Source organism: Phymastichus coffea, unplaced genomic scaffold (assembly GCF_024137745.1).
Source record: "Phymastichus coffea isolate CEN01 unplaced genomic scaffold, Cenicafe_Pcof_1.1 PCOF00001, whole genome shotgun sequence".
Classification (NCBI taxonomy): Eukaryota; Metazoa; Arthropoda; class Insecta; order Hymenoptera; family Eulophidae; genus Phymastichus; species Phymastichus coffea.
In genome coordinates, this window is record NW_026706812.1 from 2,487,440 (window position 1) to 2,505,205 (window position 17,766).

General features: G+C 36.0%; 1 protein-coding gene across 4 annotated transcripts in view; it reads right to left on the reverse strand.

Annotated features, from left to right (window-relative positions):
• Positions 1-17,766, reverse strand: part of LOC131675023 (cytosolic purine 5'-nucleotidase) — a 678,819-nt gene that overhangs the window by 404,668 nt on the left and 256,385 nt on the right. Inside the window, exon 1 of one of the 4 annotated variants that reach the window (XM_058953853.1) lies at positions 11,875-12,186. The exons of the other annotated variants lie outside the window; for them this stretch is intronic. Coding sequence (XP_058809836.1) covers positions 11,875-12,146 — 272 coding nt within the window. The 5' untranslated portion in view covers positions 12,147-12,186. Of the gene's footprint in view, positions 1-11,874; positions 12,187-17,766 lie in introns of those variants that run through there. 4 annotated transcript variants of the gene reach the window in all.

A 17,766-nucleotide genomic window follows, 5' to 3' on the forward strand; every position in this document is an offset into this window, starting at 1 on the left:
AGTTTCTTATGGTGCGAATTGTCCCATAAGCAGAGCTAAAGTCTTTCTTTGATAGGATATAATTCGGCCCAAGTTGCTTATAGCGCGAGATGTTCTATAAGTCGAGCTCAAATTATAAGGAAAGGATAGTCTTGCTTAGTTAATCACACTGAGAGAAAGAACTTAGGTATTAATCCAAGTTTATTCAGACTCATGCGCTCACCTTGCAAGGCTAGAAGTGAATGCTAGCCTGTGCAAAGGTGGGCCTATTTATACACAGATTTTCCCGCTTATTTTTGCAGAAAAGATTTCATCGAAAATTCGAGAGACATTCGCGAATTTTGAGAAATAAGTTTTCTTAATTTACAAGTAAATAACCATTAATATTAAGTTTTTAACACATGTAAATTTTACAGAATTTGTTATTTATTATACAATATATAATTATCGCCAATAGTGTCGTCAAAAGTTATTAACTAATAAAGTTAATTAACGTGATATTACAATATTTACAATGGAAAATTATTATATTTTCATATAACTTTATAATTGATTAATTTTGGAAGTATTCTCCAAAATTAATTATTTAAATTAATTAATAACATTTGAATTATGACTAATTTTTCATATTTGTAACGGTTTTTTCTAATCTTAATATGCAATTATTAGATTAATTATCTAAGATTTCTAAATTATAAAGTTATTATTATCAAGTATTAACTTAATATTTTCGTTCTATATATAGCTTATTGTTTAAATAAATTATTAATTGTTTATTTATTAATAACAGTTATTATTCAGCTGTTATTAATGAAACCAATTCTTACTCATGTTCTATGCTTATTCATTTTGCATATGAATTATTTATATTTTTCTAATATTTCATATGTTAATAAATAAATCAACTTTGCATATTAATATTCATTATTATTTCATAATTGAAAGAGATTTTTGTTATAATATTATTAATCTACATGCTAAAATCTATATAATCGATACTTTGTTATATTAAAATTATCTATAATTAACATATTTTTCTTAATATCCTAAATCATTATATCTATGTCTATTACTTTGTGACGTCACGCTGTTTATTTTGATTCGACTCTTATTTGTATACAGTCGCGTAAACAGTGAGGTAGCGCCGCTTAATGTATTGTTTTGAATAAACAGATAGATACGTTAGACTAGTTGCAGTCATTCAGTGATTTAGTAAATAGCTCATAAATAGGACCGTTACAGCACATATGTAAATAAATTTTTCTTAATCCCTCCGTTGAAGGCGCTTCGATGTTGCATCCTTTTGGAATAAAAATTCGTATTTTCTTGCCTTATAAGAATTTTGTGTACATCTCTTGTTGTCGGGATCGAAAATGTAGTGGCAGTGCAGAAAACAATTCGTATATTAATTACGTTTATGTTTACATTAAATCCATCTATCATTAATCAGCTACGATGATATTGAAAGAAAAATGTCAAGCTCTCTCAATAAAGAGCCTATGATAGATACTGATGATGATTGTACTTGATGACTGAACATTCGCTTAGAAATCGCTCTGGACAATCTGGAAATGGTCAATAATGATGGTAATGTGCTTAGAAAAGTTATTACAGGTGATAAATCATGGGTTATGGTTATGATCCTGAAACTAAACAACAATCTTCACAGTGGAAGCATTCTGAATCGCCAAGACCAAAAAAAGCACGTCAAAGTCGTAGCAATGTTAAGTCAATGTTGATTGTTTCTTTTCGATTGTGAAGGTATTGTACATCACGAATATGCACCAACAGTTCAGACAATCAATAAAGAATACTACGTCCAAATTTTAAAACGTTTGCGTGATGCAGTAAGAAGAAAATGGCCGCACTTTTGGGAAAGTGGTAACTGGCTTCTCCATCACGATAATGCGCCAGCGCATTCATCCAATCTTGTGCAGCAGTTTTTGAGCAAACACAATATCGCATTGCTCTGACAATCTCCATACAGTCCCGACATAGCCTCTTGTGACTTTTGGCTGTTTCCAAAACTAAAAAAACCACTCAAAGGACACCGATTCGATGACAATACAACGGTTGAAAACAATGCGACGAGTGTACTTGAGGCTATCCTTAAAATTGAGTTCCAGGACTGTTTTGAAAAGTGGAAACATCGATGGAACCATGTTATTCAATCAAGCGGGGATTACTTTGAAGGATGCTATCCGCCAGATGATAAAGAATAACGCTAGCACGAAAATATAGAGGTAGGCCCGATACTTTCCGGACAGACTTCGTGTGTTATATACATTCAACTTATACAAGTATATTAGAACTTGGAAGAGAGAGACATAACGAGTAACGTTTGCACTCGTTATACTTCAAACCAATATCTTTGTAAAGTATGTGGTCAATGCTTAAAAAGAATTTTAAATTCAAATGAAAATATTGATCTAAATATCTACGCCAATTTAAAAAGTATTTTGAAAGTTTACGCTAAAGATTACAAGCCAACATTTATATTACCGGTGTTTGTATTAACTTGGAACCAAATAATGGAATTAATGAATATTGTACCTAATTCTACGAACTTGATTACAAAAGTTCGTATACTCATTTATTTAACTGTTATTTATAAATAAAAGTGTTTACGAATATTATTATAATTAGGTGCTTTAAATATTTAAAATCTATGATGCTTGCAGATGTGACGAATTACATAATTCAAAAAGGATGAAGGTTGATGACGATAAAAAGTCGCTAATGGTATATATAACACAAATCTGCATGGTTTTGTTGTTGGCCAAGGAAAGATCATTTTCGAAGTAATTGTTTGCGTAGAATTCGAATCTGGAGTCAGAATTTGTCCATCACGTTAGGTTTTTTAGATATCCTAACCAAAAAGGGCAAAAAAGGCATTTTTTTGGTATTTTGAGATTCTATAACAACGCGGAAATAGTACATTACGATACAAGTGCGCAAAGTAGGCGATTGCCGCACGCGCGAGGGTTACCGACCGAGCGAAGCGAGGTCGGTAACGCGCGTGCATGATCGCCTACTTTTCGCACGCGTATCGTATACTATTTTCTCGTACGAGATGCGAAAAGTTCGATTATACTTTGAATTTTTGAGATGGGTGGAAAAAGAAGGTTTTATAATTAAGGAATAAATGTGGAAAAACACGCAAAATATTTTTTTCCTCATTGACAATGTAGATGGCGAAAAATATTGGGAAAACGAAGTCCTTTCCCACTCCACGCAACTCATTTTTAAAAATGAAAATTCAAAAACTATGTTCTTGAGGTCCGACGGAAAACATTCTGCCTGTACAAATTTGGCAGTTGTCCTTTCGCGTTTATCCTTTCTAGTTCCTTTCAATTCAACAAAAATGTCTAAACAAAAGGTGCTACAGAAATAAATTTGGCAAATACAATAGATTTAAATAAACATTAAATTTAAAAACATTTAAATTACATTAAATTTTTATAACTGTAATGTAATCATAAATATGTCTGGAGATAAAAAATAAAATTGATTTTTCCTAGATTTTTTTCATTGGAGAAAATTTATCTTCCTTAATACAGTAACTGGCGAAAATTTGTCTTCGCCAATTACAGTAATCGGGAAAAATGTATCTTCCCCAGTATTCCCTCGTTAAACTTTGTAGGCATTGACGCATTTTTTCCGTGCGCAAAGTATTTCCCCCACGCAGTTAGCGTGCGCAAAGTATTTCCCCGTGCGGGAATGGGTTTGCGCATGCGCAGTTCCGTGTTGCGATAAGCGTGCGGGAATCAAGGGTTTTGCACACGGAAAAGCGTGCGCAAAATCGAACTTTGCACACGCTGTGCGAGAAAATTATTTTTTTGAAAACGGGGAAAGCCATCTGCAAGGTATACCCTTACTCTATAAATTTCATATTTAAGATTTGAGATATCTTTTTTTTCTATCGAGATATCGTTGATTGGAATCAAGTATTTGAGCAGTCACGAAACAGCCAATTTCCCGGATGCGCACATATGGTACATGCAAGGCTATAGCCTTTATACCCTAATTTCCATAACCCCCGAGCATTCTAAACTACGACACCATAGCCACAGACCCTTCAATCCCTATTTCCTTAACCCTCGAATCCTGTAACCTGTGACGCTATGACTCAAGACCTTTACACCCTAATTGCTTTAACTCTTGAGCCCTGTAACCTGCGACGCTATAACTTAAACTGTGCGTTCCTTTTTCCACTGTAGTAGAGGGGTATGTACTGACGGAGCTTCAATGATGAGGCAGCCTGAGGGTAGAAAATGCATACTGTACGGTTTCTAAAGATGCTTTACTGACGATCGGACCCGTAACCCTCGTAAATTTTCTAACTTGCCAGCGTAAGATTATATACAAGAGATGCAGGAACGAAATTAGGGTATGGTTAACTAGGGTGAAAAGTGATGAGACGGTTGATGCTAGGCAGGAGCGATTGATGGCGGAGAGCGATTGGGTCTCTATACTGCGTACTCTGTGGTCGTGGAAGGTACAGTCTAGAACGTACTTTCTATGAGTACCCGTATTTAGAATGAGAATAGACACAGCATGTAGCCGTAAAAACAGCCGATTCGAAAGTCCGAAGAATAACTCACCAAGAGCAGAGTCGTAAAAACGACTAATGAAAATGTTCGTCAATAAATCCTTCCTGGAAAGGTAGTCGTGAAAATGGTGTTTAGAAACTTTTTAGAAAAACTCTCCGTGAATTACGTCACAAAAATGAAAGCGGCTTACCAGGTAATTGAGTGACGCAGACAATTTTCAGGCGGCGTGCGACAAAACGCTAATTGGTCGTGCGTCGTCCGCCTGCCTATACCTGCTTAGTGCATGCCTACACGCGCGCTCTTTCTATCTCTTTCTTCCACTGCAGCCTTCTCTTTCTCATTCTTCGGGCTATTTCGACCAGACCTGCCAATCTATGGCAGCTGAAAAAGAGGTACAGTATTAGGCGCATGGAAAATAGTGCGCTCGATACTGAACACTGTGCCTGGCCGAGGGCAGAGAGGAGAGGTAAAGGGACTACCGAGAGGCAGGCTACTACTTACTCCCGTCACACCCCCTTCCAAGGCCAAAGCTATATATATTTTCCTTTGCCGAGGAAACAATACCCAGAAATGTCAATCGTCACTCCCACTAAATCAGGGAAATAAAACCTTTACAACCCGAAGTTTTTCAATTGTTAGTGATGAGGCATCAACCCCAGTGAGTCGGTGGCTTGCAATCCCGGATGCCTCGGACTTGATAATCTCGGAGGGCTCGATGTGGGACGTCCCTACGGATACCGGCGTGTTTTCCACCTGCAACGTTTTTTCTATCCACGACGCGTTTTTTGGGCGGACTTCAGCGTTTGCGCTCGACGTGTGAACTTTTCGCAAACTCATCTTCCGCACCGGTGTCTGGGCTTTTTTGCCTTGGGATCTCCGACAGAGGATCCAGAACTTGTTACCGCCTTCGGTTCCCTTGGTTCGGGCTATGTCACCTCTGGTGAATTCTGGAGCTTAACCGACTCGCTAAGGCATTCCTGTGTCCTCTTATTCTCGATCATCTTACCCCGCGCCTATTCTGCCTCAAAGGTATCACGGTAATGCAGGCAATTGTGTATAGAGACATTGAGTCGCCTACAATTCCGACAAACTAGACGGGTGAGAGGCAGAACCTTGCACGCCGACCGTTGATGTGCTCCTGTTCTGCAATTAAAATAGCAGAAAAGGGGCACATTAACTTTCGGATCCCACGGGACCGGTGCCAGCCCTCGCAGTAAAGTCCCCCGTACTAGTATATCTCCCGATCTGTTTGCCCAGATCCCTAACTCACAGGACGCGAAGAAGGAGGCTGAGCTAGCCGCATGAGGAAATTCAACTGGTTGAACTCGTGGAGGTACCGGCAGCTCAGGCACAACTGGTTCCACCCGTTACGCCTCCAACCTCGCTCTTGCCGCTATTCTTCAATCCTCTAGGAGGATGGACTCTCGAAATTGCACGCCGACAGAGTTAAGCACATAGTGTGCTTTTTTCTGCCTCCATTCTGGTGGACTGCAGCCTTTTCCTTCCTCTCTTTCTTCACATAATTTGCCGGTGGATAGCGCACGGGACTACCTCTATGAACAAACCGGTAAGTGAGATCCTGATTCTGAAGCGTGAGCGACTTATACGGAAGTGGAGCATGAACGTACGGCTATGAAGTCACACGAGGCAGCTCCCCAGCCTGCGCCGTCTCATCCTCTGAGTCGCTTGAGCTCAAAATCACCTGCAGAATGCCGTTAGTAGCAGACTGCAGTGGACAACTGCCGCTTCTCTGCCCAATCATCGGCCGAAGCTTGCAACCCCGATTTGTCGCCCTACCCGCGAGATATCCACCCGCAGCAATTCAAAAACCCGGTGATTTCTCACCTTAGCTGCTCGTCTCCACCTGCGGGAAAACCATCACCCTTTCGCGGCGATAATTATCGACCTCTTCGACGCTTCGCGGATGTAAAGCGTCGTGAGCCGAAATGCTGTATTCCAACGCACTGTCTTATCTCACGTACGCGTCGGAGCAGCTAAACTGATTATTATCGAACCCGCCTTCTTGTCGCTAGTTAGCAAGTGGACCGCGCGCAGGTCACTCACAAACGGCACCGGAGGTGAAGGCAAAGGCGGCGATAAAGGCAGCTTCTCCGCCTCTTTGTCCTCGTCTTTATCAACTGACGCCCAAGCCAGCTGCAAGGCGCAGGAGGCAACCTAGGTGTCGTAAGAGACCGCCTCTCTTATATCCAAAAACGAGGTGACAGATCTCAATACCTCTTCTACCTCCATAGTCCTTGTAGCCTTCGTAGTCTGTATCAGTGCTGTCGTTGCCTTTAAAAGTTCGTGGACCTCAGCAGCCTGAGGAATGCGGCCCGACTCTTCAGTTTCGTTAGACATCATCACTCGACGTCGATGAACTGCTTAGATCTTTTAAAAAGACAAACATATATTATTACACCTGTTTCGTGTAATTGTAACTGTCTCGTATAACTTACGAACCTTTTTATTTGCCTTACGCAGCGGTTTATATCGCTTAATCTCGGAAACATGTACTCTAATCGTACCATGCTTGCTATTTGTTGACAGTTTATATATCTCGGGTAACATTACTGCGATTATCTCAAATGGTCCGTCATATTTCGGGTCAAGATTTATGTTTTTACCTGCCACCGTATTTGAATGCGTATGTACTTTATCGTAGTGTTTCTTCTGCCTTTTCTGTGCCTTGTCGATATGTCTAGCGGCTAAGTCACGTAATGTGTTCAAACGTAGTAATTTGTTTTTCCATGTCTTCGTATCTAACTTTATCAACCGGCGCTTTCAGTTCATTTTCGTGCCTAAAATTCTTTATCGGACGCGGATCCCTACCAAAGTTTAAAAACGCTGGCTATACAGTTGTAGACGCCTGAGTCGCAGTACTCATAGCATGACGAAATTCATGCAAATATCTTTTCCAGCTCCTGTGATCGGAACACCCTTCCGTTATCACTAACAATACGAGGTGTGTTCAAAAAGTAAGGTGACTTTGTATTTTTAAGAAAAAATATTTATTTATTTATCAATATTTATGTTGTCCCCTTCAAAGTAAACGGTTTTTCCAATCCTCAAAGCACTTCTCATAAGCACTTTTCGGTATAGCCTTGAGCTTTTCCAGCGATGCAGTCTTTATCTCTTCAATCGTTGCAAATCTCCGTCCTTTCATAGGTCTCTTTAGTTTTGGGAACAAGAAAAAGTCACATGGGGCCAAATCCGGTGAATATGGTGGCTGAGGCATGATTGTGGTGTTGTTTTTGGCCAAAAAATCTCTCACAAGCAAAGATGAGTGAGCAGGGGCATTATCGCGATGCAAAAGCCATGAACTGTTTTTCCACAATTCTGGGCGTTTTCTTCGTATTGCTTCTCGCAAACAGCGTATAACTTCAAGATAATACTGTTTATTGACCGTACGTCCATATGGTAATAACTCCTGATGCACCACGCCATGGTAATCGAAAAAAACAGTGAGCAAAACTTTGACATTTGATCGAACTTGGCGTGCTTTTTTCGGTCTTGGCTCATCTGGGCTCTTCCATTGGGACGATTGGACTTTGGGTTCGATAATATAACCATTATAACGAGTGGCCAGATCCTCGTTATGTCTCTCTCCCCACACACATAATTATAATCATCCTCACATATACAGGGTGTCCCATTTTAATTTACCACCCCCTAAAACAGGTTAATAATTTGCTCTGAGAAAAAAATGTTTCAAATGAAATTTGTTGGGTTCGAAGGGGGGCATCTTTTGGCTATTTCAGCTGCGACCTTGAACATGACCTTCAAGGTCATTTGAAAGTCAAGACCAAATTTTCATATGAAATGTGCATATTTTATGGCGGATTCGGATTCTACTAAAAAAGAGAAACACTTTTTGTCTGAATCATTTTTTGATCATCAATAGGTAGGTAGCTCTCCCTTTAACTGAAAAGAGAATTTGTTCTAGAAATAAGATGTTTTAGATGAATGTTACTAGCTTCAAACAAAGACAGAGGTATCCTTTGGATCACTTAAGGCAAGACCTTCACGTCCAACCACTTAAGGCAAGACCCCTTCGTTCAGCTAGTCACAGAAATTTCAATGTCTCAAGTGCTCTATCAATTGCCCATTTTGTTGAATGCACATTTGTATTCTCTGCTGAAAACTTCTTTGGACATCTATTAATGTTTGTGGGGTTAATGCCTGGAATGCTGCAACAATTCTCTCCATCATATTTTGTGCCGTCGTCGGGGCTTCCGCGTAAACTCTCTGCTTCACGGCCCCCCACAGAAAGAAGTCCAATGGGATCAAATCTGGTGATCGCGCAGGGAATTCACAGATTGGACTACCAATTCCAATCCAACTATTTGGGTATGTCGCGTTCAGAAATCTCCTGACAAGTAGTCGACGATGAGCGGGAGCACCATCTTGCTGGAATCACATGTCTCACCTTATTTCTAGCGGAATGTTTTCTAGAAGAGGTGGAATTTGGTTCTCGAGAATATCTAAATAAAGTTCGCCGTTTAAATTACGGTCATAAAAAATTGGACCCACAACGTATTCCCCAACTATGCCCACCCAAACATTAATTGACCACCGTCTTTGTGTACGGGGATCTCGCTGCCAATGTTGATTTTCTTCTGCATAATAATGCGCGTTATAAAGATTAACTCCTCCCATATTGTCGAACTTTGCCTCGTCTGTAAAGAGAGTCCGATCAAAGAAAAATGGATCTATGCACATTCGTGTTTCCGCCCATTGACAGAATCTAAGTCGCCTGGCAGGATCACCAGGCTCAATGGCATGTGTAAGGTGCAAGTGATATGGATGAAATCTAAAATGATGCAATACACGGGAAACTGTTGATCTGGGTACTCCATGCATTTGCTGATTTGTCGCGTCGAAATATGAGGATCCTCAGCAATTACAGCACGAACCCCAAGCGCAATATGCTCTCTTGGGCCCGTCCGTCGCCTCTTCCTTCTTAAGTAACCTCCTTGAGCTCTTATCGTTAGAAGTTTAATATTCCTCCTAGTAGGATGACGAGCGTCCGGATACCTTTCAGCGTACAGCCTCGCTGCAGCCTTGTAATCGTGACATTCTCCCAGAATCTTGATCATGTTGACTATCTCTACTGGCGTGTAGTCAGCCATTATCTGTTGTAGGTAGATTTTTTAGGGAATATTTAATCTTAAATTAATAATTTAATTTTTATTTAATCTGAAATTCAGAAAGTCAATGAAAACCTAATGATGAGAAGCTTTGAGGAGCTGTAAGAATTTCCAAGCCTTACCAATAGAACGATAACGAAGCAAAAAAATGTCTTTTAGCGAGAAATAAAGCATTTACGAGAAAAATATTCTAATTCTAATATTCTAATTCCTCGGATAAAATGTAATGGTTACCTGTAAATAAACATTTGACCTTCAAAAAATCTTGATGACCTTCAAATGACATTGATGGCTCTTAAGCAAGTTCGTGATGAAGGTCACTACAGTATGTCCCTCATTGAATCTAGTAACATTCATCAAAATCATTCTTAACTGTGGGAAAAATTCTAACCTCAGTTTAAGGTAGAGATATCTAGTGATTTTTTCTACTTTTTTAAAGCCGTTTGCAACAAAAATTTGGGGTTTTTTCAAAAAATGATTCATACAAAAAGTGTTTTTCTTTTTTAGTAGAATCCGAATCCGCCATAAAATATGCACATTTCATATGAAAATTTGGTCTTGACTTTCAAATGACCTTGAAGGTCATGTTCAAGGTCGCAGCTGAAATAGCCAAAAGATGCCCCCCTTCGAACCCAACAAATTTTATTTGAAACATTTTTTTCTCAGAGCAAATTATTAACCTGTATTAGGGGGTGGTAAATTAAAATGGGACACCCATCGATATATATATATATATATATATATATATATATATATATATATATATATATATATATATATATCGATGGGTCTTACGAAAAGAATTTATTTGAATAATTTGCCACGAAGAAAGTACGTTTTCAAAAACTGCCACGAAAAAAGTACGTTTTCAAAAACTGCCACGAAAAAAGTACGTTTTCAAAAACTGCCACGAAAAAAGTACGTTTTCAAAAACTGCCGCGAAGAAAGTACATTTTCAAAAACTGCCACGAAAAAAGTACGTTTTCAAAAACTGCCGCGAAGAAAGTACATTTTCAAAAACTGCCACGAAGAAAGTACGTTTTCAAGAACTGCCGCGAAGAAAGTTTGGTTTCAAAAGTTTCTACGAAAAAAATTAGAACATAATAAAGGATCAATTCAAGAGAAGGTGATTTAATTTTTGTATTATTAATACAAACTAGAAATTAACTTTCATTACAGACCAATGCATTGTCACGATGTGACAGGCAGTCGCAAACCTGAAACTAAAACTATACTTGAAAAACAAAGTGCATAGAATCACCGAACTGCACGAGTAGTGCCAAATCTTAATGCAAACTTCGATACCGCTATTTTTTTCAATACAATATTTTTCATTAAAGAGATAAATTGTAGTACCTATACGAAGTTATGTGAACATTACAAATTTAATGATCGAACGCAGAAAAAAATTAAGTTATTATATAATATAAGGAAATTAACAATTTACTATGTCATTGTAATAGTCATGATATTTTTCGGCACTTATTAATCATTTTTTGTAAATCTTCTTTTTTTTTTTGTAGCCAAAGGGATTCTTGTTTCATACGCCGATTGAAGTTCGAAGTCCGTTAATAATTTTCGGGGATCACTGTTCTTCTTAAAAATTTTTGCACTTTTCGGATTCGCCCTGAATTCATATTTTACATGCACAAGTTTTTTGTCAGCAGGATCAAATGTGATTTCTCGCACCTTAGAAATTTGCACACTTTTCCATGAAAAATTTGCAGCCAAGGGGGAAAAGTCTTTCATTTCTGGCTGTTGGATGTGCTTGACTTGATAAGACTGTTTACAGCATTTTGTCATGTGTATTCCCCACTGCTGCTGTGTAAAAATTTGTTTGTGTTTACAATATTTCTCGATTGTGGCATGCATAGAATCACCCGCACTTTGCGTATGGCCAACCTCCTAAAACCTGCAATTGATATTGGTATTTCAAAGAATTATTTAAAGATCAATGTACTGGGACATATTGCGTGTTAAAAAAATCAATGTTATTTAATTATTGAAGAGTCTTGCACAATTCTCATTATTAGTTGTAATATTTCCAACGCGTATTAAAAATACACAACAAATTTAAGAAAATTGACAGTAGAAATATTGTGATTTAAAGAACGAATAAATGTTTCGTGACTCAAAATACGCCATTTCAAAAAATCAAATAAGTATGTTATGAAAAAGTAGATAGCACATCTTACCTGTGAATAATTTTAACGTTACACAAGACGGCAACTTGCAGCATCATTGAAAAGATATTTTGGTTTTTGTTTTGTCCGCTGCAATTGTCACTTAGAGAATGGATTTCTTTTACGGAAGGATTACTTTCAATCAAATTCATCAAGTACATCATCAAAATCGATGCTATTTCATTTGATCCTCTGTGACCTACTGTTTCGTTCCATAAGAAGCAGGAACCATCGTGAGATTTCACGTTATAACAGGTGAGATTCCAAATATTGAATTTTGACATATAATACAGATTGCCGATTTCGGTTTTCGGCGTAGTCAAAATTTTCTGAAGGTCGAAATGAAACATGATAATTGATTTCGAGTTCTCCGTATCAGTTAAAACAAATTTTTTAACGAGTTTTCGCATGTATTTCTTGTTTCCCATGTGTTGTTGGTAAGATGCTTCTAATTCCAGTTTTTGTTGATCGTTTGAATTTTTGTACTGTTCGCAAAACTCGCATCTGCAACAATAGTTCCACATGTATTCATTATAATTTATGATCATGTAATTTTTTTATAAGCTGATGTTATGTAGTTATTTTCCCTTCATTCAGCTGTGAACGAAATGTACAAATAATAGTATAATGAAGCTTTTTGCCAAATAAGAGATTTTGCAAATGTACTCGACATTTTTGGCATTTTTTTTATGGTAATGGATAGATAAATCGAACCAAACGAATTTATTATTCGTTTTCCAATAAAAATAAATCTCTATACTGAAATCATTGATAGTTCTTTGTAATAATGATTTTTTAATCACAAATATTAGAAGTGGAAGCTCGAGAATTGATATAATATCGTGTAATTAAATAATTTGGTCACAATAACATAGGTTTCCGTAAAGTGGATCTCTGGTGAAATTTCCCGTTTTTTTACTGTTTATTAAGCATAGATTTTGAAATACTTCATGTAGGATTCCAGAATTCGAACCACTCATTCTTCTCCAAAATACGAACGTTTTGAGCTTCTACGGACTTTACTAGGATGATTCTATTCGGAATGACAAGCATTCGAAGTTGTATAGCTAGTTTTTACGTAAAATGCTCCCGGTGCATACAGTAGCGACGAAATGAAATTTGGGGAGCTCATTCTTTTCCATAAAATCCATAGACAAAAACTTTAGGAAGCCGAACTCCATGTAACTAATTACATACTGAACTACACCATAGAAACACCATAAAAATCACAAATTTACAAAATTTTTATGGTGTTTTTTGAGACAGCGTCTGAACTCTCCTTTTTCAAACCGTACATAATTAAAATTTCCTACATGGCCGAATTGATCACCAAAAAAATAGTAATATACAGAAATTGTTCATGGCTAAATGTAAATAATAAATCATACGAAGTAGAATTCAAAAAGGAATTCTGTTGCTAAAAATAATCTTCAAAAATGTTCAGTCAATTGCCAAACTTTCTATGAAAATATTCTGCATTGAACTATTCTACATCATTATGAATTGCTTTATATGGTAAAATGACCATTGCCCACGCCCTTATATTATACTTCTCATTATTTACTATTCAAATCTACGCGTGAAATAATGTTCATCTCATTATTAAGAGTGATTTATAATGATGTAGAATAGTTCCACGATGAATATTCTCATGGAAAGTTTTGCAGTTGACTACAAACTACATGAAGAATATTTTTAGCAAAAGCATTTCATTTGAACTATATTTCATACGATTTATTATTTAAATTGAGCCATTAACAATTTCTGTAAATTACCGTTTCCTTCGTGGTCAATTTGGCCATGTAGAAAATTTTAATTAAGTACTGTTTGAAATTGGAGAGTCAAGACGCTGTCTTCTTTGATACTTCATGATGGAGTTCAGTACAGAATTACATTAGACAAATTCGGGTTCATAGAGTTTTTCGAACGAAGTTCTTTATCTCCCGTTAGCGAAGGGATGTTAGTCCGTAAAAAATATTAGCGAAGGGATGTTAGTCCGCAGAAAATGTACCGTTATAAAAAGTGACGAATCGCGTCACTCTCAATTCAAAGGACGTGGGATCGAATCTCGGTATAAGTATAAATAATTTAAAGTCTGCAAAATTCCAATTTGATAATTAATAATCAACAAAGTAATATTGAAAATATATGACAATAGCAATAAATATCTATAAATAAATATTAATTTTTGTTTTTTACCGTGGTATATAGTTTGAAATTTCTATTTTTGAACATGAATATTCAATAAGCATCTACATGACATTTAAGTAAATGTGCATTAATTTTGAAGATCTCTACGTTAATGTTCTGTTTTTGCATTAAATTTATTTCAAGCACTATTTTGTTGTTTGCTGCATGGTTTTTTTTCATTAAATTTCAATCATGATTTTTTTACACTGTATATACTAGAATGAACTACGTTCTTACCCCGTGTCCTGCGACACGGTCTCTTTTTTTTTTTCTTTAGTTTTGAAGGAAGAGAATGAGCCCTCATCCCAAATTCAATTTCGTTAACACTGTCTCACTGAGAACATGATGAAAACAGGCTTAAAAAATGTCTTCATTATAAATACGTATAAAATTGGTTTAGTACATGAAAGAAATTGTTGGATCGAAAACTTCGTTACTTCAAACAGAATAATAATTCAAAAAATTTCAATACAATTTTATGGAAAAACGAAGGATATAGAATTTTAGCAGTAACCCACCTTACAGACTAATTTGTAGCCGAATTCAAGTATTAATAAATTTATTGCATAGTGAAAATTACTTACTGATCTTTTTTCGGTTTGAAAAATCCGTAATTGAAATTTGAGGTGAAAATTCTTCTGTAGGCTTGTGTTGAAATGATGTTGTCTATGTTGTGTTTCTTCTTGATAGCCAAATTCAACATACGTGTCATTTTGGATACATTAAGCCCCTCTTCTAAATATTTTCGATCTGTAGTCGCTCGACAATAATGAGACTCCATTGTGGGATACATATTGACGTGAGCTATTATCAAATTGACAAGACAATCGGGGTATTTGTGTGGTCTATTCGTGTGTTTTCCACGCTGATCATTTCCAACTACTCCGGTTCCTCCCGATTCCTTTTTCTTTTTATGTGCCGTCCGAACAACTGTTCTGGATATATCTAAAAAACATTAAACATACATTTACTTAAACAATTTATCAAAATACAATTTTCCGTTATACCAGGTCTTCTTGGTAATTATCATTATTACCGACCTTACAGTTTTACTATGTACAAGATAGCACATCTTTTGCTGAATATAATATTGCTAATTACTTTGCAATGAATGAATGAACGCCATTCTATCTAATAAAACTTTGTGTAAATCAGTTTTGCTAGAATAATTTAATGTCATTTAATTCATTGCAAATTAGAATTTATTTACTCATCATCAAATGCAACTGTGTGATAATATTATTAATTAACAAAAGAAATCAAAAATATGTAAAATTTTCGTTGAAATTACTGACATACTAATTCAACTTACACTCAAAATTCTAATCCTTTCAACATGAATGTCATCTCAATCAGAATGTGAATAAATACAAATATTTTTTTAGGGCGTAAAATTTGATATTTCGCATAAGAGCCTCTTAGTTTGCAGTACTATACGAATGAGATATGTATTTAGATATTAATGATCAAAGAGCCCATACATTTTTTAAAGCGTAATACTGTTATTTAATAGGATATTTATTATTTAGGACGCGAAGGTGAGTTAAGTAGCATTAAAAATATATATAATATATTTTTGTACATACCTAACGTATTCAAAAACATTTTTTGACACACGATTTCTTTTTCTTGAGATTCTTTCTTTGGTAAATAATATTCAAATCTGTTTTGGTAAGTTGAAGTTCCTTCCGAGTCCGAGTCCGAGTCTGAGTCTTCATCCGTAGAAAATGGTTCATTTGTACTCTTCGTCCATTCAGTTAAACATTGCCATTTTTCACTTGCACTTGCTAAATTCCAGTATGCTTTATGGGCATGGAGGCGGTCCTCCATATCAATTCTGGTCCGGCATTTTTTTTTACATTTATTATTGCATCCACTGAGCACTTTTCTGGCTTTAATTGCTTTACCATCTCGTCCGATTCCAGTATTTCCACTGTTACGTGCTTTTTTGGCACTGACGTCGACCCACAACTCCTTATTTGTTTGCCTTTTTCGCATACGAGGTTGCAGGTTTCTCGGAGGTCTTCGCTTAGTGTTTCTTTTCAAGAAGCGAACTGTAGAGCTATTCGAGCTATCACCAATGTTGATACTGACGTGAACTGCAGATTTTTTACGTTGTGAGGAATGTTCATCTGGGTATTCCGATTCGAGATCATCGCTGTCTGTTGAGTCGTCTGATTCCTCGCTTTGTTCATGTGGCTCGTCAGCCGTTTTATTTTCTAAACTACCATCTGATTCTTCGCAAGTTTCATCATCACTTTCATCTTCAGGGATCTCAATTTTAATACTTATGAATTCATTCAATGCAGCCTCGAATTCAGGAGTTATTGGTATATCGTCTTCTATTTCTTCAGGCATATCATCATTATCGGAATCGACATTTTTTTGCCTCAAATATTTGGAGGAATTAATAATACCTCTATCAGTACCTGACATCGATGTCTATATTATTATGTTGTAAAATAAAAAATTACAGGCTACAATTAAAAATGAATTGTTTAGGAAAATATTTAATAATTCGACTTTATAATTCACTCGAATTTATACGCAGAACTAATATTTCTTTAATAGATTCTTTAATAGACTTACGTAAATACGCGCCACGACTATAAATTAATGGTATTTAAAAATGTAAAATATTTACTATTACAGATAAAATATAGAATGTTTTCTGTAATAACTGATTTCAATCGAAATAGTTGCATCTTTTTCTAATATAAACATAAAAATATTTCTTTTTTAAAATCACTAGACTAAACCATAAATAATTTTCTGTAAAACTCGTTAATCCATCGCGAATTTATTCAACGAAATTTTTTATTATTCGTGTTCTACATGTACTGTACACAAATATTTGTTTGGCAAATTTAGATGTAAGTATGAATCCAAAAATTCATTTGCAGAGCTTGATAAACATAACGCGAACGAAGCGTACCCGACGTTAAAAGGCATAATATAAAGTTATTTTTTAATTAATTTCGTTGTATTATTTCATCATGTCAGCTCACCAGCGTGATAAATAATTAAAATATAGCTCATTCATTCAAGTTGGTGTATGCATGAATTATTCTTCACTAAAAAATTGAATACGTAAAAAAATAGTTCTCGTGCACAAAAATCAAGTGCTCGATGGAATGCTCTCATTATTTGGGTTTTCAATAACTATAATTTTGTAGAATTTAACTATTGGAAAAGCGACGAACAATTAATTATGACCTTGTGTATTTCGTATGATATGATCAGATATCTTTCCACAAGAGTAACTTAAGTCTGCTTTAATTGAATGCGAAAAGTAAATTGTGTTTTATTTTTTCATAGTAATTAATAAATGTATTAAGTATTATTTTCAATGAATATTATTGATTAATTTTAAGCTTAAGAGAGTGATAGTGCATAATTAATAATTAAGTACGTCACTGCTCAAGAAATGCGCGCGATAGAGTGAGGATCAGACAGTGCCCAAAACGTTGGTATACCACAATGTCAGTGTAGTATATGACTTGACTAGTATATAATATTATATATATATATATGTATATTCGATGTACATAATACTAAATTCCGAAATAAGCTGTTCACACGTGCTATCAGGAATTCGGCGTATGTTTGACGTATCGTACACCTTTAACTCTTAACTAACATTTTAACGTATTATTATAATACTTGCAATTGATTAATTAAAATTGATCAACAATAACAATCACTGTGGTTTGA